Raw genomic sequence first — 26,584 nt, 5'->3', positions numbered from 1 at the left:
CTTCAACACCAGAGATCCTCTCTTCCATCTCTTGCATTCTGTTGGTTATACTTGCCTCTGAAGTTCCTGTTTGTTTACTCAGATTTTCTATTTGCAGCATTTCTTCTGCTAGTGTCTTCTTCATTTTTTCTCTTTCCCTCTTCATGTCTTGGACTGTCTCCCTTGCTTTTTCATGATTTTCATTCAAGGATTTATTGTTTTCTTCTGCTTTAATTGTCCTTTCCTCTAGTTTTTTATAGTGTTCTTCCCATTTTTTGTTTGTCTGTTCCTCTACTTTATTTTTGATTTCTTCTATATAAGGCTCTAGCCTCTTCATGATGTTACTTATAAGGTTGTTTTCTTCTTCTTCCATTCCGTGATGTTCAGGTCTAGCTGTTGGAGAAGGGCTAGGTTCTGGTGATGCTGTATTGCTCTTTATTTTGTTGTATGTACTTCTGCCTTGACGTCTGCCCATCTCCTCTTGTGTTCGTTCTTGGTCTTATCAGTGTACTTGGTCCAGAGAGAGTTGACAGATTTAGGGAGCCTCTCTCTGGTCCAGATGGAAGCTCTGGGCCAGATGGGAGCGCTGGTCCAGATGAGAATGCTGGCCGGATAGGAGCTAGGGGGCTGGACTCTGAGTCTCGGGAAGTCCTTGGGGTCTCCTTATTTTGTCCACATGGGAGCTCCTCTTGTCCAGATGGGAGTTTCAGAGCAGAATGGAAGCTGGGGGCTGGTCTCTGATTCTCAGAAAGTGGCTGGGGTCTCCGGCAGACGGGTGTGGGGGCAGGGTGTGGAGACTGCAGGGTCTGCCTGCAGTCTTAGAAAAGGGGAGCCTTCCCGCAGGGCCCGCCAATTGGCCTTAGAAACTGGGGCCAAGTTGGTCAGGTCCTCCCAGGATGGCCTGTGTCCAGTGGTGGGACCCAGGGGCAGTTCACATATATCTTTGATCCCAGCACTTTGGAAGCAGAAGCATGCAGATCTCTACAGGTTTGAAGCCAGCCAGGTCTACAGAGGGAATTCCAGAATAGACAGGGCTACACAGAGAAACCCTGTCTATAAACCCAAGAAAAAGAAAGGAAGGAAAGAAGGAAGTAGGGAGGAAGGGAGAGGGAGAGAGGGAGGAGTAGAGAGAGAGAGAGAGAGAGAGATGAGATGGGATAGATTAGATGCATGCTATTAAAGTCAGATTTTGTAATCTGCAGTTGAAAACATCTTTGCTGATTCAGTGGGAGATTTACCTCTGTAATTATTTGGGCCATGAAACAGCTAAAATAACAAACTATAACATCACCATGAACAGGAGCACCCAATGCCAGTCTGCAGGGGACACAAGGAACAGTAACCAACAGTAGGTATTAAGCCATGCAGAAAGTCTTCAAATAGGGAACCTGGAACTTAGGAAAGCCCTGCAGGACATTATAAGACTATGGAAGAGATGTGCTATGATCCAGACCCTTCCACTGGAAGTCTTAAGTAGAGAACTTTGTAGCATACACCCCAGCCAGGGAGCACAGCAGGACTACTGTGATATCCCAGCTTGGATTTCAGACCTCCTCATTCCCTACTGGGATTTGTTGCCTCTAAAACCCCTTTCCATCTGTAGCAAACTGCCAAAGAGGAACAACTACCAGATTTCCAAAGTCCACTTGGCAATGAGAATGCATTTTCTCTCAAAGGCAAAAAGAGACCCTTAGATTAACTTAATCCTCTGTGCCTAAAGTCAGATTGAAAGAAGATGCTATTCTGCTATATCCTGGCTAGCTTCTAAAATTCCAGCATTGAGGAATAGGGCCTATTTCAGAATATAACCCTTTATTAACAAAGTATTTTCAAATAGACAATTTATTCAGAGTTTGATACCCAGGGCTCTGCTATAGAGCTAAGCGAGTATCTGCAAGAGTCTTTATGGGGTAAGAGATGGCTCATTAGTTAAGACAGAGGACCTGAGTTTAGTTCCCAGCAGCCACGTCTGGTGACTTACAACCACCTGTAACTCCAGCTCCAGGGGTCCTGACACCCTCCTCTGACCTCTATGGATACTCACATACATGTGTACATACTAACACAGAGACATACGCACATACAAGGACAATGAAACTCACATGTACATACCACCTCACAAACACACATGCATACACACAATTTTAAAAAATTAAAATATTTTTTTCAAAAAAATTTAAGTAGTCTACTGTAGTTGGAGAGCTTCTCTCCAGGTGCCACTAAGCCCTGTTAGTCCAACAACCCACTTGTAAAATAAACACACAGACATGCATATTATTTAAACTGCTTGGCCATTAGCTCAAGCCTACCATTGTCTAGCTCTTACTGTTATATTTAGCCCATTTCTATTCTATACTTTGCCACATGTCTTGTGGCTTACCAGTACTTTATCTCTTTCTTGACATGGTGGCAGCTGGCAGTGTCTCCCTGGCCCAGCCTTCATTTCCCAGCATTCTCCTCCACCTTGTCCCACCTACCCTATCCTTCCTACCTGGCTACTGGCCAATCAGCACTTTATTTATTTTAACCAATCAGAGCACACATTTGACATATAGAACATCCCACAGCAGTCTACATTATTAGAATTCTTGGTAGCAGATGAAGAGTTCTATTTTAAAGCTAGGAGTCACTCTTAGACAGGTAAAGGGGTATAGCTCATGCCTGCATACACACACACACACACATACACACACACACTAGGGAAAAAAGCCACATGCAACAGGGCATTTTATGGGATTCAAACAATGTCTTGCATCTTAATTTGGAATGTGGTTACACATGTAAAACTGCACTCATCAGTACACTTAAGATTTGTGCCTTTTGGGCTGGAGAGATGGCTCAGATGTTAAAAGCACTGGCTGTGCTTCCAGAGGTACTAAGTTCAATTCCCAGCAACTACATGGTAGCTCACAACCATCTGTAATGAGATCTGGTGCCCTCTTCAGAAGTTCTTTTTTTTTTTTCCTTTTTTTGGAGCTGAGGATCGAACCTGGGGCCTTGCGCTTGCCAGGCTAATGCTCTACCACTGAGCTAAATCTTCAGAAGTTCTTTAAGTGAAGATGAGCCCAGTATATGAAACAAACTCATCTAACAGGGGAGTGGCTCCTGGGAAACGATGCCCACTAGACAGTGTTTTTAAGACACAGGTCAAGGACCCAGGGAGTGACTTAAACCAGTTGTTGGCCTTTGAGCAATCAGCACAGCTGACCATTTTTTGTTTTTGTCTTACTCCCAGTATTAAGGATGGAGCCCAGTGTTTTTGATCTTAGCCATTCTGACAGGTGTAAGGTGGTATCTCAGAGTCGTTTTGATTTGCATTTCCCTGATGATTAGGGATGTTGAGCAATTCCTTAAATGTCTTTCAGCCATTTGAGCTTCCTCTGTTGAGATTCTCTGTTTAGCTCTATAGCCCATTTCTTAATTGGACTGTTGGGCATTTTGATGTCTAATTTTTTGAGTTCTTTATATATTCTGGATATCAGCCCTCTGTCAGATGTGGGGTTGGTGAAGACCTTTTCCCATTCTGTAGGCTGTCGCTTTGTCTTGTTGACCGTGTCCTTTGCTCTACAAAAGCTTCTCAGTTTCAAGAGACTGAAACTCTTCAAACGACAGAGATCCACAGCCAGACCCCAAGTGGAGCTCCGGGAGTCCAATCAGTGACAAAGAGAAGGGATTGTATGAGCGAGAGATGTTGAGACCATGATTGGAAAAAGCACAGGGACAAATAGCCAAACTAGTGGAAACACATGAACTATGAACCAATAGCTGAGGAGCCCCCAACTGGATTAGGCCCTCTGGATAAGTGAGACAGTCTATTAGCTTGAACTGTTTGGGAGGTCCCCAGGCAGTGGGACCTGGACCTGTCCTTAGTGCATGACCTAGCTTTTTGGAGCCTGGGGCCTGTGCAGGGACACTTTGCTCAGCCTGGGTCTTGAAGGGAGGAGGGGACTAGACCTGACTCGACTGAATCTACCAGGCTGAGCTGAATCCCCCTGGGAGTCCTTGCTCTGGAGGAGATGGTAATGGGGGGGTGGGCTGGGGGTAAGGTGGGAGGAGAGAGGACAGGGGAATCCATGGCTAATATGTAAAATTAGATTAAATTATAAAATTTTTAAATACAAATATATATATAAAGGATGGAACCCAGAGGCATGTACATGGTAGGCAAGCATTCTGATACTGCGTTATACCCCCAGCTCTTAAATTCTTAAAGGCCAGGTTCCAATGGTAAACAGATTGTTGACCTCACTACCTGATTCCACAGGAAACATTATTCTTACTTATGAAACAAAGACTGAGACCCAGACAATCTAAAAGAGCCAGTGGCTGAGCACAGAATGGGATATGAAAACTTGGACCCTGTCTTATCTGAATGCCAAAAGCTTTCTCAGCAATGGCTTGTACTGGAAGGAAAAAACACATTCCTCTGACTGTACCCAATTCCCAGGTACCTGATACTTCTGCAAGTAAAACTGGCTTCTCCTAGCACCTCAATGGGAAAGCCAAGGATCACAGAGAATCCAGGGGAGGCCAGTGTGAGAAGAATCACTCCAGTGTGCATGATTAAAACTGCATTGGTCCAAGCCAACAACAGCGTCTGTTAGAGAAGTGGCTACAGTGGGCAAGGACTTCTTTAAATAAAACCAGCAGTGACCACAAACCAGAAAGGAAACACTGTGTTCAATCATTAACTTCTTTTTAGCCTTCTTCCAAGGTGCTCTGATCTTGCTGAGCAATACTCACCATGTCCATGATCAGATGTCCACAAAGAAAACACCTGTCAGCAGACTGCTGGAAGCCAGAGTACTATAGAGAAGAGAAAAGAAAGATGAGTCAGCCACCTACCCATCAGCAGCAAGTGAGGGGGATTTCTGAGAAACCTGTGGTTCCCCTGAAGGTGTGCAGCTGTGTGTTGAGTCATGGCAGTCCTGGGCCACCCATCCTACTGTATCTGGGCCCCACACTGTGTCAAGCTGTATATGACAGATGAACACAGAGAGGCTTTAATCCCTCATCTCAAAGATTCCCAAAACAAGATCCTCAGAATCACTTGGAAACTTGGAACAAATTAAGTTTATGGGCCCCTCCTCAGATTTACTAAGTTGGATACAGGGCTGGGGCCTGGCATCTGTGTCCTAACAACCTCTTTCAGGGCTCTAAAGACAGCACATGGTCTGTCTGTCTTCTCTCTCTCTCTCTCTCTCTCTCTCTCTCTCTCTCTCTCTCTCTCTCTCTTTCTCTCCCCCTCCCCCCCCCAAGGGCACATTTGTACAAGCTTTGTGGCTTGTCTTCTGCTTCAGGACTCAGGTTACCCAGGCACCCACAAGGAGGGAATGGCCTTCTCCCCAGTAGTATTAGGAATACAGAGAAACAAGCTCCTGACATCTGGTCCTCTCAGGCTCCTGCTCTAAGCCACCCTCACCCTATGCAGTCTGGGTAATATACTCACCAAAAAGTCTTCCTCACAGAATACTTTCCCATTGACAAAATAGAAGGCTTTTCCTCTTAACTTCCTGCCTGAAGTAAAAACAGGAAGATGGGGTAAAAGGTTAACACATAATGAAGATAGTTTTAAAGAAACGGCCCCTAATTCTAACCACACAAGGGATGCCAACTGTTGATGACAGTTTTGTTATTAAAGGATGCTATTAGCTAGGTGTGGTGCTGGTCACCTATATCCTAGCATTTGAGAGGCAAAGACAGGAGGATCACCACAAGTTTGAGGGCAGCCTATGCTACATGGTGAGTGACAGTATGGTCCTCAGCATAGAACAGACCAAGTCCAGGAAGAAGGGTCCCCTGGCTAGTGCTGTTTAACAGAAAGACTTGAAGCTAACTTAGGGTTCACGATATATTTTCTACTAGGACTTCCTCTCTGCTTAGAAAAATGTCAGTGAACCTTGGTGACAGGATAGAGGCGGCACACACCAGCACAGGACACTGGCAGCAGTCTCTCCTGAGGTACTAACGGCAGTCACCCATGACAACCTACCGGAGTGCTATGAAATTGTTAACTATAAAAAGCCACAAGAGAAGGGTGTGTTGTATTTTCTCTTGATATAAATGGTGTGGTCTGGTGTATGGGACTTTGTAGCCAGAAGTTTCTCCAGGCCTGCCCAGCCCTGCAGTACAGACAAATCTCTCCTACCCAAGGTCCTGCAGCCACTTATAAAATAATCAGAGGCTTCAAATTAATTACAAACTGCATAGCCTATGACTCAGGCTTCTTGTTAGCTAGTTCTTTCATATTAAATTAACCCATTTTTATTAATCTATGTTTTGCCACATGACCATGGCATTACCTGCTCTCTCACATCTTGCTTCTCCTGCTGGTGGCTCACTGTGTCTCTCCTGACCCTGCCTTTTTCCTCTCTCTATCTCTCTTGGATCTCCCGCCTGGCTCCATTCTACCCTGTCATAGGCCAATGCAGCTTTGTTTATTGACCAACTGGAGCAACACATATTCACAACATACAGAAAGACATCCCATAGCAGGACTTCAAAGCATCAACTCTTAGATTAGACTTCTGATTCTATAAGACTGAAACACTGATTAGAAAGACATCCTCAGTTGGGTATGGTGGCACACGCCTTTGATCCCAACACTCAGGAGGCAGAGGCAGGCAGATCTCTGTGAGTTCAAGGTCAGCCTGGTCTGCAAAGCAAGTTCCAGAACAGCCAGGGATGTTACAGAGAAACTCAGTCTCGAAAACAAAAAAGAAAGAGAGAGAGAGAGAGAGAGAGAGAGAGAGAGAGAATCTTTAATCAACACTTTTTGTTGTAAATGAGTGAAGAGCCAGGACTTATGATGGGGCAAGTTCAAACACAGCATCTCCATGGGGAATGCAAATGGGCCTCTATAGTGCTGGGGACGCCATGTGCTGCTTGTCCAACTGAAGATAACCAACAGGCCTCTGGAAGTTCCAAAAGCCCAATGAATTCTTGGCATTGGATGGAATCAAGATCCTGGGGTCAAGGACCTAGCCTGACAGCAAAATCACCAATGTCACAAAGCATGGTGGCACAGGCCTGTCATCCCAGCACTTAGGAGGCTAAGGAAGGAGAAGTATTATGAGTTGGAACGAGAATGAGAAGCAGCAGCAGAAGCCTGTTACATTATCTTCACAATAATCTTGGTTATTAATAGCAACCTAATATTACCATATAATATAAAGATGTCAATTTCACCTGTAACCAAGAGAACGTACATAAGAACCACAATAAAATTCTATCTTTAGCTCAATAATTGGCAAAGTAATAAACCTGGCTGGACATGGTGAGGTACACCTGTAATCCCAGCACACAGGAGGCAGAGGCAAGAGGATCAGGAGTTCAAGTTCAGCCCAAGCTACCCAGCAAAATCTTAAAAAACAAAATCATAACAAAAGAAGAAAAAAAATGAGACAAGGTCTTACTATGTAGCTCCAGCTAGCCTGGAACTCAGTTTGTAGACTATATTGGTCTCCAATTTACAAACATTCTCCAGCCTCTGCCTCCTGGGTGCTGGGATTAAGGTAGTGGGCCAACACACCCAGCAACAAAAGAAATTTTACTACATCTGGTAACCACTGCAGGAGTATCCAAGAAGTAACCATCCGAGAGTCATCTGTCAGGAGCCAAAAGCCCTGAAATCCATATGGACAAGGACACAACATGCTCTACAGGTAAAACAGAAGCATCTTCAATGCCCTGGAGCTGGAAGAACTGATAAACCAAAGAAGAACCTAGAATTACATTCAATGGTTGTGACAACTAAGTATGGATCAAAGTTAAAGGACTGGACCTATACATTCATTAATTAAACATGGTGATATTCTGTTCATGCTTTAACAAAGTTTGCCTGAAGATCAGAGGGCGGAGCTAGCCACCTTAGAGGCCAGGCAGTGGTGGCACATACCTTTAATCCCAGCACTTGGGAGGAGGAAGCAGGAGTATCAGGAGTTCAAGGCCACCCTGGGCTACACAAGATTGTCCAGTCTAAAAGAAGAGAAACAGAGCTGGGCAGTGGTGGTGCACGCCTTTGATCCCAGCCCTTAGAATCTCATGCCTTTAATCCCAGCACTAGGGAGATGGAGACAGGAAGTGATATGGTTAGGCAGAGAGAGGAATATAAGGCAGGAGGAGACGGGGGTTCAGCTCTCTTTTGGCTAAGGATTTCATAGAGGTAGTGGCTGGCTGCTCTGCTTCTCTGATCTTTCAACTCTCCCCCAATATCTTACTGTAGGTTTTTATTAATAAGAACAATTAGGATCTGTGCTACATAATCATGGAGTATCCAGAATTTGAAACGTGTCCTTCCATCAAGTCACACACATCACTAAGTCCTGGTGCAATCTTATCTATGGATCACCCGTATTTCCCTGATTTGTGCTTAGACTTCCCAGAGGATGAACCAGTCAGAGATGGAACCAAAGTCATAGGGGCTGTGGTTGTAGGTGAAGCACTAGAGGGAGCAAGGGTACCACCAAGAAACAGAACTTCATCTCAAACACCAGCTCTGCCTCCAGGAGTAGGGGCTAGAAGTGCTAAGGAACCTGAGCTAGAAACCAATACTTGGTTTTAATAGGGGTAGAGGAGCTGAGGAGAGGACTCAGCAGTTAAGAGAACTTAATGCTCTTGCAGAGGACCTAGGTTCCATTCCCAGGACTCAGATGGTGGCTCACAGTGAGCAGTAACTCCAGTTCCAGGGAATCTAATACCCTCTTATGGTCTCCATGTGCACCAAGCATGAAGGTGGTACACATACACATACTTACATACGTATAGGCAAAACACTCCTACACATTTTTTAAATCTTAACAGAGGAGAGAATATCTCTATTCTAAAACCCACAAAAGACTATTAATATGCAAAAGTAGTAAATCTCCTAGCATGGAACAAACACAGATGAGGCTATAACATCACCAAGGGCTGTGAAGTGTTCATGATCCCTGTCACTGCATGTTTTCCTGAGCTACTGAATAAGTGTAAAATGACAAACTCTTCCTGGAAAGGAAACTTTAAGATTTATCTTGATTCTATGAGGCTGAGACTTGGCTTTGGGATAGAATAAAAAATGTCAATAAATATTTACTCAAAGGAAGGATTACATAAAACAGGGTACATCTAATTGATGAACTGTTATGTAGCCTTTTAAAATACCAGATGAATAGTGTTTTAATGGAACCAGAAAATGTTTATGCTATAAAAAGATAGAACACATTAGTGAGTGAAGAAAGCAAGCTGGACATGTGTATTCATAGGACAATTCTTTTAAAGTATCACATACTCCACTGATACACGGCAGGAAAAAGTGGAATAGTGGCCACAGTGGTGGAAAAGTTACACGGAAATGCTACTTTATGAACTTCTAAAATACTTGACAAACAGTATTATAAATTTCAGTTTTTCACTTCATGCATTTTTGTTTTGTTTTTAGAATTATGTATAACATAATACACTTACTTAATTTTTAAAAGGCTATGTTATTAATTTTTTAAAAACATCCTATTATGATGTGAAAAGGAAAAAAAAGTAAGATTTAAATGTCCCAACCATGTAAAGAAGGCAGTCCCTGAGCACCTGCAGAATGGAGGGCGGTTTCTGCTTTCGTCTTTCCCATGTTTCACCAAATGCAGGCATTGCTTTGATTTCTTTTTTTAAAGACAAGGTCTTGCCACATAGCTCAGGTTGGTCCTGAACTCACCAGGTAACCTAGGATGGCCTTGAATATTAGGCACTGGTCATCTTAAAAATCACCAGCTTGCTAGAAAACTGCTCTTCCTGCTAGCCTTGAGCTGAAGTGTCTTGGGCCTAGACAGGAAGAGTCAGGAAGGAGCTCAATGGCTAGTTTTTTCTCTGTGTCTGGTTTCCTCTATTTTCAGTTTAAATGTTAAGCACCCCCAGGGATGCAAGAGAGTGAAAATGGGCCAGAGAACTTGGCCTTCAGTCCTCTCTTCAGCTTAGAGACTAGATACAGCCTTCAAATTTATTTGCTTGTATTTTGTCAGAGTGAGGAAAAAAATACCACCTGCCTATTATCTTCTATGTGTCAAGGTTTGTCTGGAGCCTTTATATAGTCCTTCTAATTTTTAAAGATTTGCTTTTTATTTTTAAAAATTTTATGTACGTGTGTGTGTGTGTGTGTGTGTGTGTGTGTGTGTGTGTGTGTGTGTCACGTGTAAGGGTCCAGGGAGGCCAAAGGATATTAGAAGTGGATGTGGAGGCAGTAGTGAGCTGCCTAACATAGGTGCTAGGACTGAACTCTGAGTTCTCAGAAGATCAGTGAGTGCTCTTAACCTCTGATACATCTCTTTAGCCCAAGCTTTGTGTATTTTAAGGAATATAGTGCTGACACTGTCTTGTCATCTGCCTTTCAGGGAGCTGACAGTCATTTTCTGCTCAAAGTCACCTTCTACTCCAGGTTTCAGATTAGGGAAATGATTCACTAGAGTGAAGCAGAAATAAAACACATGCCTATTATTATCACTGAACAGAGCTGTAATACCAGAATTGATTACTTCTGGGAGTAACATGAAACTATACCTCAAGATCACTCTCAACTTTGGGGGTTTCATTTTCTTCTCATAAAAACACACTTTACCTCCAGTAATGGTATAGAACCCAGAGCCTTTTGTATATGACAGGCAAGAGCTCTACTGCTGAGCTATACTCCCATCCAAAAGCATGATGATTTAGTTAAATGCTATGGTCTTCATGTCATAAATGAGGAATTCTAGGCTCATCTAAGTAGCAAGTGAGCAGCTTCATCTGGTTCTGAAGGTGCCTGATCAGCTGCTGTTTTACCCCACACTCCTAATTCTTGTAGAACACAAATCCACATTCTCCCGTCCTCGGTGAAAGCAAATGAAGCTTTCACTATTTGCAGTACTCTTTACCAATTCTGTCACAGGTAAGTGTAATCAGAATTCTCCAATAACACATACTTGCATAGAACAAGACTGGCTCTAACTCATACCTGAAGGCAAGCTAAAACTGCTACATGTTTAGAGAAGGGAGGCATGAAGGGAGCTAGGCAAGTCAGGAAATATCAAGCAACCAGTCTTAAGAGCAAGGAGGAGAGAATCACCAGGCTCAGTCTCTCCAGATCTGGCCAGAAAGACAGATACCAACTCACCTAGAGATCCAGGTTTATAGACACTCACAGTTAGAGCACAGAGCTACCACTAGATGGTGCTAAACCCAGGCAGGAGCAGGACAGACTGAGGCAATCCATCCCAATGAGAGCCCCAAACTGGCAGGGGGGTTAGGAGGTAACAGGGATTATTTTATTAATCTTGCAATAATGCAACCCCCTACTTTAGGCATTTGAGTCTAATTTACTGCATTTTTACTGTGTCTTCCTTTGCTGATGAGTAAATAAACACTAAAGAAGTCAAACTTAAAGCCTAGAGCTGAAAATACTAGAATTGAGATTCAAAATCAGGGCAAATATAACAATCTCTTCACAGTACACAATCTCTCATTTCTGTTCTATAAGGATTCTCTCTCAGAGTATAGGACATAGGACAGGAACAGGTAGCTACAGCCATGTGTAGCTATCTACACATGAATTTAATTGAAGTAACTTTAACAGTAAAAAGTGTATTTCAAGTACTTGATGGACACTGAGACCACAAGGTTGTAGGACATCTGTATTGTCACACAAAATGTACCCTGATCTACTTCTTTAAGCAGCCTTTGCCAGGAACATTTTCTCCAGTTCTGGGGTGGGAATCAAACATCAGAAGAGTTGGGCTCCCAGTAAGGACCTTTCCCTAGTTTGTTGAAAGATGTCTTCTTGCTTTGTCCTCATGTGGTGCCAAGAAAACTAACTCTCTCTCTATTCTCATCTAAGGACACCACCTCCCCAGTATACTACCTTGAAACACCATTGCACTGGGATTAAGTGGGAGACTTAAAATTTGGGAGATCACACATTTTATCCCATTACAGAGAAGATGTTGGATTTCTTAGTGTTGCCAGTGAAATCTCATGCCCACTCTGTTCATCTAGGCAGTGAAATTATGCCACTGTTTTATGTCTTACAGAAGCCCATCCTTAGAGGCATGTTATCAAGGAGCTGTGACTGCTAACAGACAGAGTACAAAACAAACAGCATGGTGAGCAAGCTTCAGCATGATTTAAAACAACCTATGTGGAGGCTATGAAGGTGACTCAGAGAGAAATATTACTCACTGTACAAACATAAAGACATGAGTTCCCATCTCCAGAACTCACGTTAAAAGCTAGGTGCTGCTATGCACACACTGGTAATAGAAGGGCTGAAGTGGGGTGAAGACAGGAGGAATAGTGGGGCTTGTTGGGTAAACCTAGCTCCAGACTCAGTGACAGACCCTATCTCAAGAAAATAAGGCAGGACACAATAGAAATGACATCAAATGTCTTCTGAGCAGGCACACGAGCCACACCTGTAAACATACATGTACATACATCCTTCCAGCCCCATATATCACCTGTGGATCTGTTAGTGCTGGCCCCATGTCAGAGTTTTTGGTTTTAGTATGGATAGAAAGGTGCTGAGGACCCACATTCCTAGTAAATTCCAGCTACCAACAATGGACTAATCTAAGGACAACTGAAAACCACTGGGCCAGAGAATGTCTTTGACCTTTCTCTGAACCAGGATTCTACCAGGTGCAATGTGTCATGGTCAAATAACAGGAATGGATGATGAGCATCAAGCAGACATGTCAGGATGGAGGTCAGTGCTACAACTTTAGAATTCTAGACTCAGAATCTCCTATTTCCAGCCGGCTGTGGTGATGCATTCCTGTAATCCAAGCACTTAGAAGATAGAGACAGAAAGATCAGGAATTCAAGGACAGTCTCAGCTACTTCAAAAGTTTAGGGTCAGCCTGGATTAGATGAAATCCTGTATGTACAGAGAAGTCGTTCCAAACCATTTTCTGTACATACGGTGAAGAAATTTGCCTTTAGGGTACTTCCAATAGATAAAAATCGACAGTGTCACCCAGAGGCCAGCCATTTAATCTGACAAGTAAAACTAGGCTTGCAGTGACACCATTCTCCCATCTAGAAATAGGAATGAGATAACAGAATCGGAAAAAGTAGTTGGTCATTTGTAGCACGAATCTTAAAAGGTCTTATTAATAAAACAAATCCAGAGCCAGGTATTGGGGTGAATGCTGGAAGATCAGAGAAGCAGAACAAACCACGGACACCTCACCTTGCCAGTTCCTCAGCTGATCCTGTTTCCTCAGACTGGAAGCCTCTGAGTCCTTATCCAGAATGGATCTCAGCTGAACTGCTGCTCAAAAGCCTAAAAGCTTAACCAGCTCTAGTTCCTGTCCTCAAGCCTTATATACCTTTCTGCTTTCTGCCATCACTTCCTGGGACAAAAGGCTTTGAGTCACCATGCCTGGCTGTTTCCAGTGTGGCTTTAAACTCACAGAGATCTGGATGGATTTTTGCCTCCAGAAGGCTTGGGTTAAAGATGTGAGTGCCACCATTTTCTGGCCTCTATGTCTGTCTAGTGGCTGTTCTGTTCTCTGACCCCAGATAAATTTATTAGGATGCATGATATATTGAGGAACACAATATCACCACAGTCATAAGCTAAGACTTCGCTACAAATGCCTCCTTGATGGGTAAAAACACAAAGGTCCCCCAGCAAGGAGATGACTTCCTGAAAAAAGGAAGTAAAAACTAGCAGTCATTTAGATTAGTTTATGTCTGTTGTTCACAATGGCAAATAGACACATGTGGCTATGTAAATATAATCAAAATAAAGTAACATTAAAAGTTCAGTTCTGGGCTGGGCATGGTGATGCACACTTTTAATCTCAGCAAAGGTAGGTGAATCTTTGTGAGTTCAAGGCCAGCCTGGTCTACAAAGCAAGTGCCAGGACAGCCAGGACTATTACACAGGGAAATCCTATCTCAAAAAAACCACACAACACACACACACACACACACACACACACACACACACACACACACACACACACACAGAGAGAGAGAGAGAGAGACAGAGACAGAGAGACAGAGACAGAGAGACAGAGACAGAGACAGAGAGAGAAGATTAATAAATCTTTAAAACAACTCAGTCCACACCTATAATTCTAGCATTCAGGAGGCTGAGACAGAAGGATGGCCACAACTTTGAGACCAGCCTTACATAGCAAATTCAACTCAAGCCAGTTTGGGCTAGTGTAAGACCCTGTCTTTAGAAAAGAAAGATAGACAAACAGAAAGTAAGTTAGTTATTTGAGTTCTAGGTCTTGAACAAGTACATTCCAAGGACCTGGTAGTCATCTGTGACTAGGAGAGAGAAGGGCATTGAGTCACCACAAAACTCAGTCTGCTCTACTTCAAACAGCTTTTTCCAGAACAGGTTAGCTCTTAAAGCATACTGCTAATAACAAAGTAAGACAGGGAAAATACTGTATTTGGTTTTGCTATTGTTGGAGATACCATGTTACTCTAACTCAGCTAGCCTAGAACTCTCAATCTTCCTGTCTCAGTCTTCTGATTGGTGGGATAACAACTGTGCACCCTGATGCCTGGCAAATCAACCATATTGATTAAGCTCAAATGGGCAGATCTCACTTACACTTACTTCATGGGCTCACCTGGCCCTAGTAAGCCAAGGTCCAGGGCAGAAAGGTGGAAAACACAGACATTTAGGTCTTGCCTGGATTTGTCTTGCCTTTGTCCTTGTCTCTTTCCAGGAAAGGGACACTAATCCATTATCTATCCTCTGGGTTCCTTAGTAGATAGCTAGAAAATGACAAACTATGACAGGAAGCCCAGCACAGTGCCAGCTCCTGTTAGGCTACTGTCATAAGTTACCAAGGCCAGGTCCCTTAGTGATCTTCAATTTCTTTAAATGAAACCTACCTGAGGAAAATAATCATACCCACCACTATTTTCCTCTTTATCTATATGCTCCATGTCTCTAACCCCTTCTCAATGTCCACATGCTACAGAGCTGGGCAGTGACCACTATAGGGAGTGTTGCTGAGCCACTCCTATGGCCTCTGTCCAGGAGTTGTACTTGCCAAACTCCTAAGCTGTTCAGTGCCCTGAAAGCATATCTAGTTCCTGGATGCTGAGCTCCGGCCCGCCTGATGTCTGGAGTACACATGGAAAGATCTCTTCCCCTCTAGTTTTTAACTGGCCAGAGGTTGTGTTGATTTTGAGTCATCAAGTCAACAGGATCTAGGGATGATGAAGAGAGAAAGGATGTGGGACATCCTTCTAAGGGGAAAAAGCTGGTCTAAAAGCAAGCACACATCATGATATTAACAAGGGAAAAACAATGTCTCTGCAAGTGTAGGTATTTTTGTTTATTTCTGGTATTAAGCAGCATTAAGTTTCCATGTGCAGTTTTTTCTTTTTTATAATGTGACTATACTAAATTTGTGATGTAGAAAACACAAAAAGTAATAATAAACTTTTGATAATTTCTCACTAACAAATGAACTCTGGTTAAAAAAGATGCAAAAACTGAGGTTTTTACATGCATTGTTCAATACAATAGCCACTAACCACATATTACAATTTGAGTTTGAACTTTAATCAATTAAGATGAAAGATTCAGTAATTCAGTCACCTTAGCTATATTTCAGGGGTTCAGAAGCCACATGTAGTGAGTGGCTGCCACTGTGAACAGTGTAGGTCTACAGTGGAGGAGAAGCCAGAGGGCTGGAAATCCACAAAACAGAGGAATAAGTAAGGCCAACTCTGTAGACACAGACTAAGTTACCAGCAGCCTGTGATGAGCCCTCAGGATGCTGACCATGGATGTGAGCCCTTGGGCCATGTATCAAGAACCATCCCTGCAGGGGAGCCAGGGAGCCTATGTTAAAACAGGCTCCTTGAGGCTGTAATCCACTCACAGAGAAAGTCAGGGCCTCAAATGCAGTAAGTAGTAACAACATGAACTGTGGGCCACCTAAACTGGAGCACTTCCCAATTCCTCACCCACACTGAGGCCCCACATCCTCTTGTATGGAATGAGTATAGCTGGGAGGCAACAGACAGGCACGAAAAGATGAGTGACCCATGTTACAACAGTGGTAATGAGACAGACATCACCACAAGCAGGAGCAGAGATGTTAATGAAAGGGCCAGGGAAGAGGGAAGGGAAAGGGAAAGACTCAGAAGGAGGACAAATATTTAAGAGAACATTCCAGAGAAAGAGCAGGAAAGGACACTTGGACAACTGAAAGAGCCAAGGACACCCAAGAGTGGAACTCCAGCACCTGATGTGACATCTGAGGCATGAGATACTCCCCTTAAAACCAAAGAAGCAGGTGACACACGGGAGCACCCAAGGTGCAATCCTTGGTCTGAGCTGACAGGGAAAAGATGACAACTTCCATACAACTGTTTAATATGAGGTACTTACAATGGAGATGCAGCAGTAAGTGGAGGTTGCACCAAAGTGACCTTCTGTATGTATTTCAGAGGCCCCCAGACTAAACATGTAACAAGCATGGAGATTTCTGATGATCTCTCACAGTTGAGGAATTCATGGTCTCTGGGCCATCCAAGTCTAGCCTGGAAAACCATGCCTGGTCCTAGCCTCCTGTAGCCTAGTGTGCCCTTAAGATGAACATAGGGACTCTGAACATACCAGTTTCTGGTCACTCCTCTTGTGTCTCCTGCCCCGCACACTCTCTGCCCAGCTCTAGCCTGTTTTGGTTCCTTCCAGCCTACTCCCTCATTTACTGCTTCCTCACCCTACTCTTCCTTTCTCATATTCTTGACCTTTAGTGTTCTCAAATCTATCTGACTCACTCGGCTCACACTTAAGTGCTAAACACAGTGAAGAATGCTGGGACAAGTGGGGATCAAAGGCCACAAAGATCAGACCTGCCATCAGAGCTGAGTCTTTTCCTCTCCTACAGGAAGAGCTTCTAATTCCTGAGTACCACTGCCCTAGTTCTAGTCCAGGCCACTTTCCTCACTCCCTAAAGAGGAGCTGCACACTACACCTATTGTCACAAGGCCCTGCCTGAATCAGCAGCTTGACCAAAAAGTCAAGGCAAGATGGGCACCCAGTGCCACCCCCCTCTTTTCTGCTCAGCAAAGAGAATTGAGCTCAGGAATGAGGAGGAAGGGCTGAGAATTCACAAAGTTCTGGATTAAGAGCCATCAAGCTGTTTGGGATGATACAATCAACAAGCCAGGCTGGGTTATAAAATAAGGGCAACAGCAGAACTCCCTGGACTATGACAAGGACTTGGTGAGGCTCTTGGGGCATCACACCCATGGTAAGCTAGAAGTGACACCTTGAGATTACCCAGGAATATCACAGTGCCTCTGTTGAGAAAGCAGGATTGCCACAAATGTATAAGTTCAACCTCCACGAACTCAGAATATGAGAGTGTTTCCAAAGCTGGGTTGGCAAGCACTTACAAAATCAAGGAAAAGGGTCCTGGATCCCAGGGGCAGCTTGAGACTTTGTAAGGAAAAGAAAATGACTGACAATGAACCTTCTTGGGCTAGGGAGATGATTCAGTTAAGAAGTAATTGCTGTGTAACAGTAAGACCTGAGTCTGATCCCCAAATCCACATAAGAAAGCAGGCACTATAGAGTGTGTTATAATCTTAATGCTGAGGAGTTGGGGACAGATAATCCAGGGGACTCACTGGCCAGCAGCCTAGCCTAATTGGTAATCCCTAGGTTAATAAGAAATCTTGTCTCAAAAGACAAGATGGCAGTAAACAATGCTGCCACCAAGCTTGATGGCTTGAGTTTGATCCCCAAGTCACATGGTGGAAAAAAGAGAACCAGCTCCTACAAGTTATTCTACAACTGTACTGTGACATTTAAACCCACCCACTCACCCATGCAAAATAAATGTAATAAAAGGGGGAAAAGTTAAGGTGGACAGTTCCTAACAAAACAGCTATAGTTCTTTGGCCTCTACATCTATCACACAAATGTGCGCATACACTCCAACCCTGACAACAATAAAAACTTTTTCTGACCCAAACTGGCTAGGGTAATCATGTAAGGCCTTACCCACTTTCTTCCTTTGTAGCCTATTCCAGAAAGTACCAAAGGGAACTCCATGTGATCCCCACAAGTCAGCATACTCTTTCTTCTCATACAAGCCCACCACCACCAGAGATGAGTGCTAGCATCTCCCTAGCCAAGTTTCTAGATAGTGTGAGCCAGCACTGCCTAGGCCACTTATTTTCCCCTCCAGGGTGAATCAATAGCTCCCTAAGAGCCTCCTGTTGGAGCCACAGCCACAATAGGTGGGTAGGACACAAGGAAGGAGAAGTAAAACTGCAGTACATATCTCCATGACAACCAGCCACTCAGGGGCTGAGGACCTCATCAAGAAACAACAGAACTTGGACAACCCACACAGATGCTCACACTTCCACTCCCTGAATACCTACTTCTGAGAAGGAACTCCAAGTAAATAGCTCAGTGGAGGGAAAAAAACAACGTCCAATAACTCATAAGCCAAAAGGAGCTAAATGCTGTAAGACTGCGGCATGACTAAGCGGGTTACTATGTGAGTACTGGTGCAATTACAGCTGCTAGATAAAGGAGGATGCACTGTGGATGTATTTTGGTCACAACTCTAAAAAGTGTTCAAATTTGGATTAAAAACTGGAGGGGAAACACCAAAGTGAAAAAAGATGCAGTACAAGGCTAAAGCAATAGGCTTCTTCTGTCTTTAAATTGTTCTGTGTGGTTACTATGTGGTTCTCATATCTAAAAATGAACTAAGCACAGTTAGTTACTCATCAAGGGGTGGGTGAATGTGCAAACCTGTGCATGAGAACCTGCCACAGTGCCCATACCTAGAAAGACAAAGGTCTGCCTGCGTCTTAGTGGGACGCTTTGTATGTAGCTTCCTAAACACAAAGTAGGTGAGAAGGAGCCTGCTGCCAACCTCTCATTTCTATAAAGATATGAGGCCTTTTGACCAATGCTCAGAATAGAGTATGCTCACCGAGGTTCCTTGACCACAGTGCAAGATTCCTTCTCCATGTCCTCCAACTATCTCTGCAGTCATCTGACTCATTTTACATGTGTCATTCCTTTAATGTTGGGACGAGGACCCAGCAAGGTGCAACTTTAACATATTCTTTTCAGTTGTCAGTGTGTCTTAGTCTGTTTTCTATGCTATAACTGAATACCACTGTCTGGATAATTTATATAAAAAAAATTTATTCAGCTCACAGTTCTAAATGTCCCAAGTGGAAAGACCACATCTAATGAAGGTCTTCTTGCTAAAGGGGTCTTTGCAGAGGTTAAAGGTAGCACAAGGCATTTAAAATGATAGAGGTCTGTCCTCTTGTTATAAAGCAATCAGGGAGCTCCATCCTTATAACCCCAACTAATCTTAATCACCATCCAAGGGCCCCCACTTCTGAATACTATCAACTATGACTCTGGCCATTGCATATCAACATGAATTTTGGAGGAGAAAGAAAGTTAGAATACAATGTAAGCTATATTCAAAACTTAAAAGAGCCAATGTGTACCTAAGTCTGCAAGTGCTTGTGTGCCATCATTTGAGGCAGTATAAATAGTCCAATAAGGAATAGATGCTTTTCAAACAGCCACAGGTAAAAATGGCTGATGCATCTACAAAGGACTGAATGTCTGTGTTCCCCTAAATTTCTTATGCTGAGATGCCAAGCTCTAAGGTACTCATACTAGGAGACAGGCATTGTGAATGAGACCAGAGGGGTTGACTCATAGAAGCTCCCTTCTGAGAGCTTCCATCCCCCTTCTGCAAAGACTCCAGGAAGGTCATCTGTGAACCAGGAAGCGGGCCCTTCAAACACTAAATATGCTGGTGCCTGACCTTGGCTCTCCAGCCTCCACTGTGAGCAGTCGATGCAGCTGTTTACCAGCCACTTGGTCCATGGTGTTTTGATACAGCAGGCCCCCATAGTCATCAGTAAGCTTCTGCCAGGTAACAGCTTTCCTAGTTCAAACATTAACTGCCTGAGACTTGAAAAGAGGGGGAAAAAAAAGGAAGAAAGGGGAGGGAAAGTCTCTACTTGGTATTTTCTTTTCCCTGGTAAACAGAGCAAAAATTAAACAGTTATTAGTCTTCTCAGGGAAGAACACACCAATTGGTTACCCAACAGCAAATGGTCAGTCCTAAAAACAAAAATATAAAATACAAGCAACATTATAACATTATACAGGCTGCAGCAGGTTGTATTTAGGAATACACACTCATACACCACACATGCATGTAACAGCATTTAATGAAAAAAGAGGCCATGAATTGAAAGAGGGTAAGGAGTTGTATATGGAAAGGTTTGGCTAGAGGAAAGGGAAGGGAGAAATGGTGTAAATAAATGTAAAATGTAAAATATAAAATGTAAAAGTACATAAAATGATTATATTATAATTTCAAAAAGAAAAGAAAAACACTTGGAAGAGCCAAAGACCAAAGATAATTTTTCTTTTGAACATATTGCCCAGGTTATCTTTGAACTTACTATGTAGCTAAGGATGACCTAACTCTTGATCTGAATGCTGGGATTGATTATAGGTGTTCACATCATGCCTAATTTATGTGGTGCTGGGAATTGAACCCAGGGTTTCAATGCATGCTAGGCAAATACTCTAACTGGGCTATATCCCTAGCCCCTCAAAGATATATTTTAAAGAGACTCAGTTACAGCGTCCTTATAGACAAACCACAAACACAGGTCAAAAATTTAATTCAAGTAATCAGAGCACTGGTAAGATGCTACTGGGAGAATGCAAAAACCATGTATATCATAAACACCAAGGATGCTAAACAAAAAGAAAATTGCTTAGTAGATACAAATCTGGTCAGTCTCCACAGCAGTAAAAAATATCTGCATCTCTAGCAGACACAGCTCACATTGCTGTGTGTAAGTCACATGTACAACCTTAGAGTGCAACAGAGCTCAGACACAAGAAAGCCTGGGGACCTGGAGATCCCATGACTCAAGAAACACAGGAAATTCCCTGACCCATCTCAGAGTGTAACAGCACTCTGAGACAAGAAGGCAGGAAGACTCAGAGACCTGACAACTCAGGACGTGCTGGAGACTTCCTGACCCATCTCAGTTTTTCCCAATTTCCCCCTAAAACCTGAACAATGATGACCTTGAGCTCTCAAGTATGTTTTAGGCAAAACTGCAGTGGAATGGAAGTGTGAGGCTAAGAACTCTTGGGGACCGGCAGTATAAAGGCAGGTTAGTGTGTCTTAACCAGCATTAGCTAGGGAATCTGAGGGAAGTCTGCCAGGCCAGACAATAGTAAGCAGGGTCTTTCTCTCTGCCCCACCTCACCCCAGGAAGCTTCTGAAATGAAACACATGGTATTTATAATTAATTTTGGCTATCAGCATGACAAGATATAGAATCACCTAGGATACACACCACATCAGTGAGGGAGTTCCTAGATTAGGGTAACTGAGGTGGGAGGACATGCTCTAAATATGAGCAGCAGCATTCTGTGTGCTGGGTCCTGGACTGAACAAAACAGAGAGCTTCTTTTTTTGTTTGTTTGTTTGTTTGTTTGTTTGTTTCTCTGTGTAGCTTTGTGCCTTTTCTGGAACTCACTCTGTAGCCCAGGCTGGCCTTGAACTCACAGAGATCTGTCTGGCTCTGCCTCCCAAGTGCTGAGATTAAAGACGTGCATCACCACTGCCTGGCTAACAGAGAGCTTCTTACCAGTGTTCATTTCTCTCTGCTTCCTGAGTATAGATGCAATGTGACCAGCTGAGCCACACTCTGCCATTATGGATGATACTCTCCAACTTAATGCCCAAATAAGCCTTTCCTTCTGTAAGCTCCCTTACCACGGCTTTCATTACAACAATGAGTAAAGCAATTAAAAAGTACTGAACCAATGTTTTAAAATTAAACTACATCTTTTAATCTTAAAATTACAACCTTTGAGCAAAGTAACTTAACCATAGATTCATCTCACACACACACACACACACACACACACACACACACACACACACATACACACACACATGCATACATATACATGAGGTGAGGAGAAAGAGAAAGAGGGCACATACATGTCTTAAGTATATCTATCTATCTATCTATCTATCTATCTATCTATCTCTCTCTCTCTCTTTCTCTTCTCCTTCCCTCCCTCTCTTTTTTCTCTACCCTACCTCTCTCTTTCTCTCTCCACCATGCTTAAACTTGAAATATATACTAATCTTCATATCTATTTAATAAATTCACTAATTTGACTTTACTTTGATCTATCTTAATGTATTTATTTATTTGGTTGGTTGGTTTTTTTGGTGGTATAGTCAAGGGCCTGGCTTTATCTGGGTGTCCCTGCCACCAATGACATTTTAAAAAATATTTTTATTATATATATATGTGTGTGTGTGTGTGTGTGTGTGTGTGTGTGTGTGTGTGTGTGTGTATGGATGGATAGATGGATAGATGGATGTTTTGCTTGCATGCATGTCTGTGTACTATGTACATGCCTGGTCCCTGTGAAGGCCATAAGAAGGCATCAGATCTCCTGGAACTAGAATTAGAGATAGTTATGAGCCACTCTGTAGGTGATGATAATCAAACCCAGGTCCTCTGGAAGAGTAGCCAGTGCTCTTAACCCCTGAGACATCTCACCAGCCCCACCAATGACATTTTGCCAAATTGCCTGAAACTGATGATCAAATACATGGAGTAGAATGTATCCACAGAAAAGGATGAGTTGTTAGAAAGGTTCATGTCAATCAAGACACAGAAATAATAGAAATAGTTCCTTGTGTGGCATTACAACCCAGTAAAGAGGTAACTTTCCCTCTCCCTCTTCCTTCCCCCCTCCCCCTCTCTAAGACAATGTTTCTCTGAGTAGTCCTGGCTGTCCTGGAACTCTGTAGACCATGCTGGCTAAACTGAGATCCATCCCCACTCCCACCCCCCACCCCAAGTGCTGAGTGCTGGGATTAGAGGCATGCTGTGTGCCACCAGGGCTAAGAGATGACTTTCAGAACAGAAAGGAAAGGCAAGAAAAAGGGAGGGAGAAAGAGAGGAACTTCTTTTACAAAAATCTCCTTTAATCTTCAGCAGAGGCCAGAATCAAATATAATCCATGACTCAGTCAGATATGCAAACATCCTGCCTGACAAACTCTGCAGTGACAGGCTGCTACCAGCTCAACACAGTCAATGTCTGTTCTTACACAGCCCTGGAAACAATGACAGCCTCAGGTGTAGTGAAGGCTCCAGTGTGTACGTCTGATACGTGCACATTCACAGCTCATGCTAAAGCAACATCCTTCAAATCAAAGAGGAGGGTCATAAAGTAGACACCTCACCCTAGGTGGCCCCCTAAGACATGGCCCTGAGCATCTCTTCCCTCTGTCCCCAAGGCCTCCACTGTACGTTACAAACCTAATGTTATTAAGGACTAATTTGAAACCACTCCACTTACCTTTACCATCTTAAATACTTAGAGATAAGTCGCCTTACTTCACTAGCCTTGTATTAAAGGCTAAGGATCCTTGATCTAAAGAATACTGTCCAGTTGGAGTGTGACTCCATGATGGAGCAACTGCATAGGATGTAGGAAGCTGTGGGTTCCATCCCTACAGTTTTAACTCGCCCCACTCTCTCAGTTCTGTGTTCCTCTTTCTACCCCCACTGCTGCACACTTACTGCAGGCTGCACAGGTGAAGCATGCATCATGGTAGAGGTCCCCCATGGCCTGACAGGCCTGTCCGGCTCCAAACACCCCTTTGCTGCATTTCACACAGGCTCCTACAATGCAAGAAGACAACACTAAGTCAGGAGAGACCTGGGATTAAAAAGTCATGAAAAAGTCAATGAACAAAACAGAACACCTTCCCCTACCACAATGTCACATCCATGGATTTTTCAGTGCTCAGTCCTTACAAGTTGAGAAAACAGCCACCATCAACACCTCCACAAACACACATATACACACACTGTCCCCACACCTACCCAGAGCTTTAAAAGACTCCCACCATTCAGAAAACCAAATCCTAACCAAACTGTAGTGGAGAACGGTTCTATGACCCTGAAGCGCAGCCCTAGAGACATAGCAGGTAACTACTCTACCTGCCTATGACCTTGAAGTACATGCCCTTAAGGCCTGAGATGCACAGAGCTGCTCTCTTCACTCCCTCATGGGACTTGGATGTGGGACTGACTCACAAGGCTGGAACAGCATGAGACTATGCCCCAGCATTCCAGAACCTGTGACAATTCTGTTCTGTACAGTGAGTTTTTCTCCCCTAATAAATTCCCCTGCCCTTTAAGCAGACTCCATGGATTTCTCAATTTACCAAACCATGACTATAACATAGCTCAGGAAAAAAACATCTAATCTCAAAAGTGTTTGAATATGGTTAAGTATATTGAGACATGGTCTTACTCTGTAGCCCAGCCTAGCCTGGAACTCATTATGTAATTCACAATGGCTTCAAACTCATAACAATCGTCCTACCTTAGCCTCCTGAGTATTGGGATTACAAGTATGTGTCAGCCTGACTGGCTGAAATTTTAATTTTATGTGAACTATATATATGTGTTTCAGAGCTCTCCCAGCACTCAGCAGATAATCAACTTATTGATTGACTGATTTATTGATTGAGATAAAATCTCTCTATGTAGGCCTAACTATGCAGGAATTCACTATCTATACCAGGCTGACCTTAAACTCGCAGAGATCCACTTTCCTCTGCTTCAAAGTTCCTTTTTTTTTTTTTTCTCAAGACAGGGTCTTAAATAGCCCTGGCTGCCTTGAAGCTCACTATGTAGATGAGGCTGGCCTTGAACACACAGAAATCTGCCTGCCTCTGCTTTACACATGCTGGGATAAAAGGCATGTGCCACTGTGCCCAGCCAGAGTTCCCATTTTAAATTGACTAACCAATTACTACCAAGAAATTCTAAGCTATGACACTCTTTATAAAATGTCCCTAGATGTGCCACAGCTTTGGAAGTGACTGGCTCTCCTCAGCTGCCTGAGCAGCACCAGCACCTTCCCCAGGAGCTTGCAGCAGCCGGCTGGCCCCTGCTCCACCGCAACCATGTGTGACCGGAAGGCAGTGATCAAAAATGCAGAAGAGATGCAACAGGACTGGGTGGAGCATGCTACTCAGGCGCTGGAGCAGTATAACGCAGAGAAGGATATTGCGGCCATATCAAGGAGGAGTTTGACAAGAAGAGCAACCCCACCTGGCACTGCATTGTGGGGCAGAACTTCGGTAGTTATGTGACACATGAAACCAAACACTTCATCTACTTCTACCTGGGTCAGGTGGCCAATCTTCTGTTCAAATCTGGTTAAAAGCATGGACTGTGCCAAACACCCAGTGATCCATCCAAAAACAAGCACTGCATCCTAAATGCCAAATACCAGAGACTGACTCTTCAGCTTTGCTGAGGGAACACCTCATTTGAATCTGTTGTCTTTTGTACAGGGCATCATCCTCTGTAGAGTTTTTGGTTATAAGATAATTAGTAAAATAGCTTACATTTGTATTTATTTTCTAGTCCATACTTCTGTACCCCATTTTTTCCCCTTTATGTCATTCCTTTAAAAATAAATCTGTTGGAGATGTTTAAAAAAAAAAAATGTCCCCACATCAACCACTCAGGCAAAGAGAAACATTACATATACACAGGCATTACATATTACATACATCTGCCAGCCTAGACCCAAGAAATGAACTTGTCTCATTAAGGTTCAGAGGGAGAAAAGCAAGAGCCATCAAATCTTGCTCATAAGATTTAGGGCAAAATGGATGGCATCTCCAAGGGGACCCTCATGACCAGCAGCCTCCTAGGACTGGCTGGACAGCAGGCCTTCCCCACTTTCTGTACCCTGCCCAGAAATGCTCTCTTCTAATTCTTCCTTATCTGAGGCCTGTCTCCTATTGCCTCCAGCCTCCTGTCTCCCTCTCAGATCCTGACTCCATTGCTTTAGGCTGCAAGCATCATTCCTCACCATGTGGACTGCCAAGCACAGACACAAAGCAAGGAAGGAAATGCCATGTTCAAACTGTTGTTCATGGAGTAAGGAACATCCCATACAAAGCCACAGGAGTAGGACAAGTATTTGGTGTGGGTGATGAGTGGCAAATCGATAGAAAAGTTCCTCTTGGAGAGAAAAGGTAGGAAAAAAACAAGTGAGCTGTGATTCACATTCTGGGAAACGTGCGCCTATCAGACAGACCTTCACAAAAGAGGCCTTACTACCTCCTCCCAACAAGCATATTTCTAGAAAGGTCACACTGCTAGGAGATTTGAAATATGGAATCTGAACCCATCTTCTCTCTGTGTGGTTACTCATGCTATGAATGTGGACACTTCATTGTTACATGAATTCTAAATGGTCTTATAATAAATAACCTGGAGCCTGATATTGGGGTGAAAGCTGAAAGATCAGAGAGACAAAGGAACAAGCCTCTAGCTGAAAGGGAAGCTTCTGCCCAAAAGCCTTTAGTTCCTGTCTCCTCACTCCTTATATACCTTTCTCAGCCCAGACATCACTTCCTGGGGTTAAAGGTGTGTGCCACCACTGCCTGACTCTGTTTTCTCTCCTAGACTGAGTCAATCTCATGTAGTCCAGGGTGGCTTTGATCTCTGTCTCCTGAGTGCTAGGG

The 26,584-nt window shown here is 43.5% G+C and overlaps 1 protein-coding gene and 1 pseudogene across 1 annotated transcript in view; one reads left to right on the top strand and one right to left on the bottom strand.

Annotated features, from left to right (window-relative positions):
- Positions 1-26,584, bottom strand: part of Limd1 (LIM domains containing 1) — a 64,420-nt gene that overhangs the window by 10,899 nt on the left and 26,937 nt on the right. Inside the window, exons 2-4 of the mRNA XM_036193847.1 lie at positions 23,610-23,711; positions 5,429-5,496; positions 4,723-4,785 (exon numbers count right to left, since the gene is read on the bottom strand). Of these exons, the coding sequence (XP_036049740.1) occupies positions 4,723-4,785; positions 5,429-5,496; positions 23,610-23,711 (233 nt within the window). The remainder of the gene's footprint in view (positions 1-4,722; positions 4,786-5,428; positions 5,497-23,609; positions 23,712-26,584) is intronic.
- On the top strand, positions 12,015-25,499 carry LOC118587774 (annotated as a pseudogene).

The sequence above is a fragment of the Onychomys torridus genome, chromosome 7 (assembly GCF_903995425.1).
Source record: "Onychomys torridus chromosome 7, mOncTor1.1, whole genome shotgun sequence".
Classification (NCBI taxonomy): Eukaryota; Metazoa; Chordata; class Mammalia; order Rodentia; family Cricetidae; genus Onychomys; species Onychomys torridus.
The sequence above is the reverse complement of the archived record's forward strand: the minus strand, read 5'-3'. Positions and strand labels throughout refer to the sequence as shown.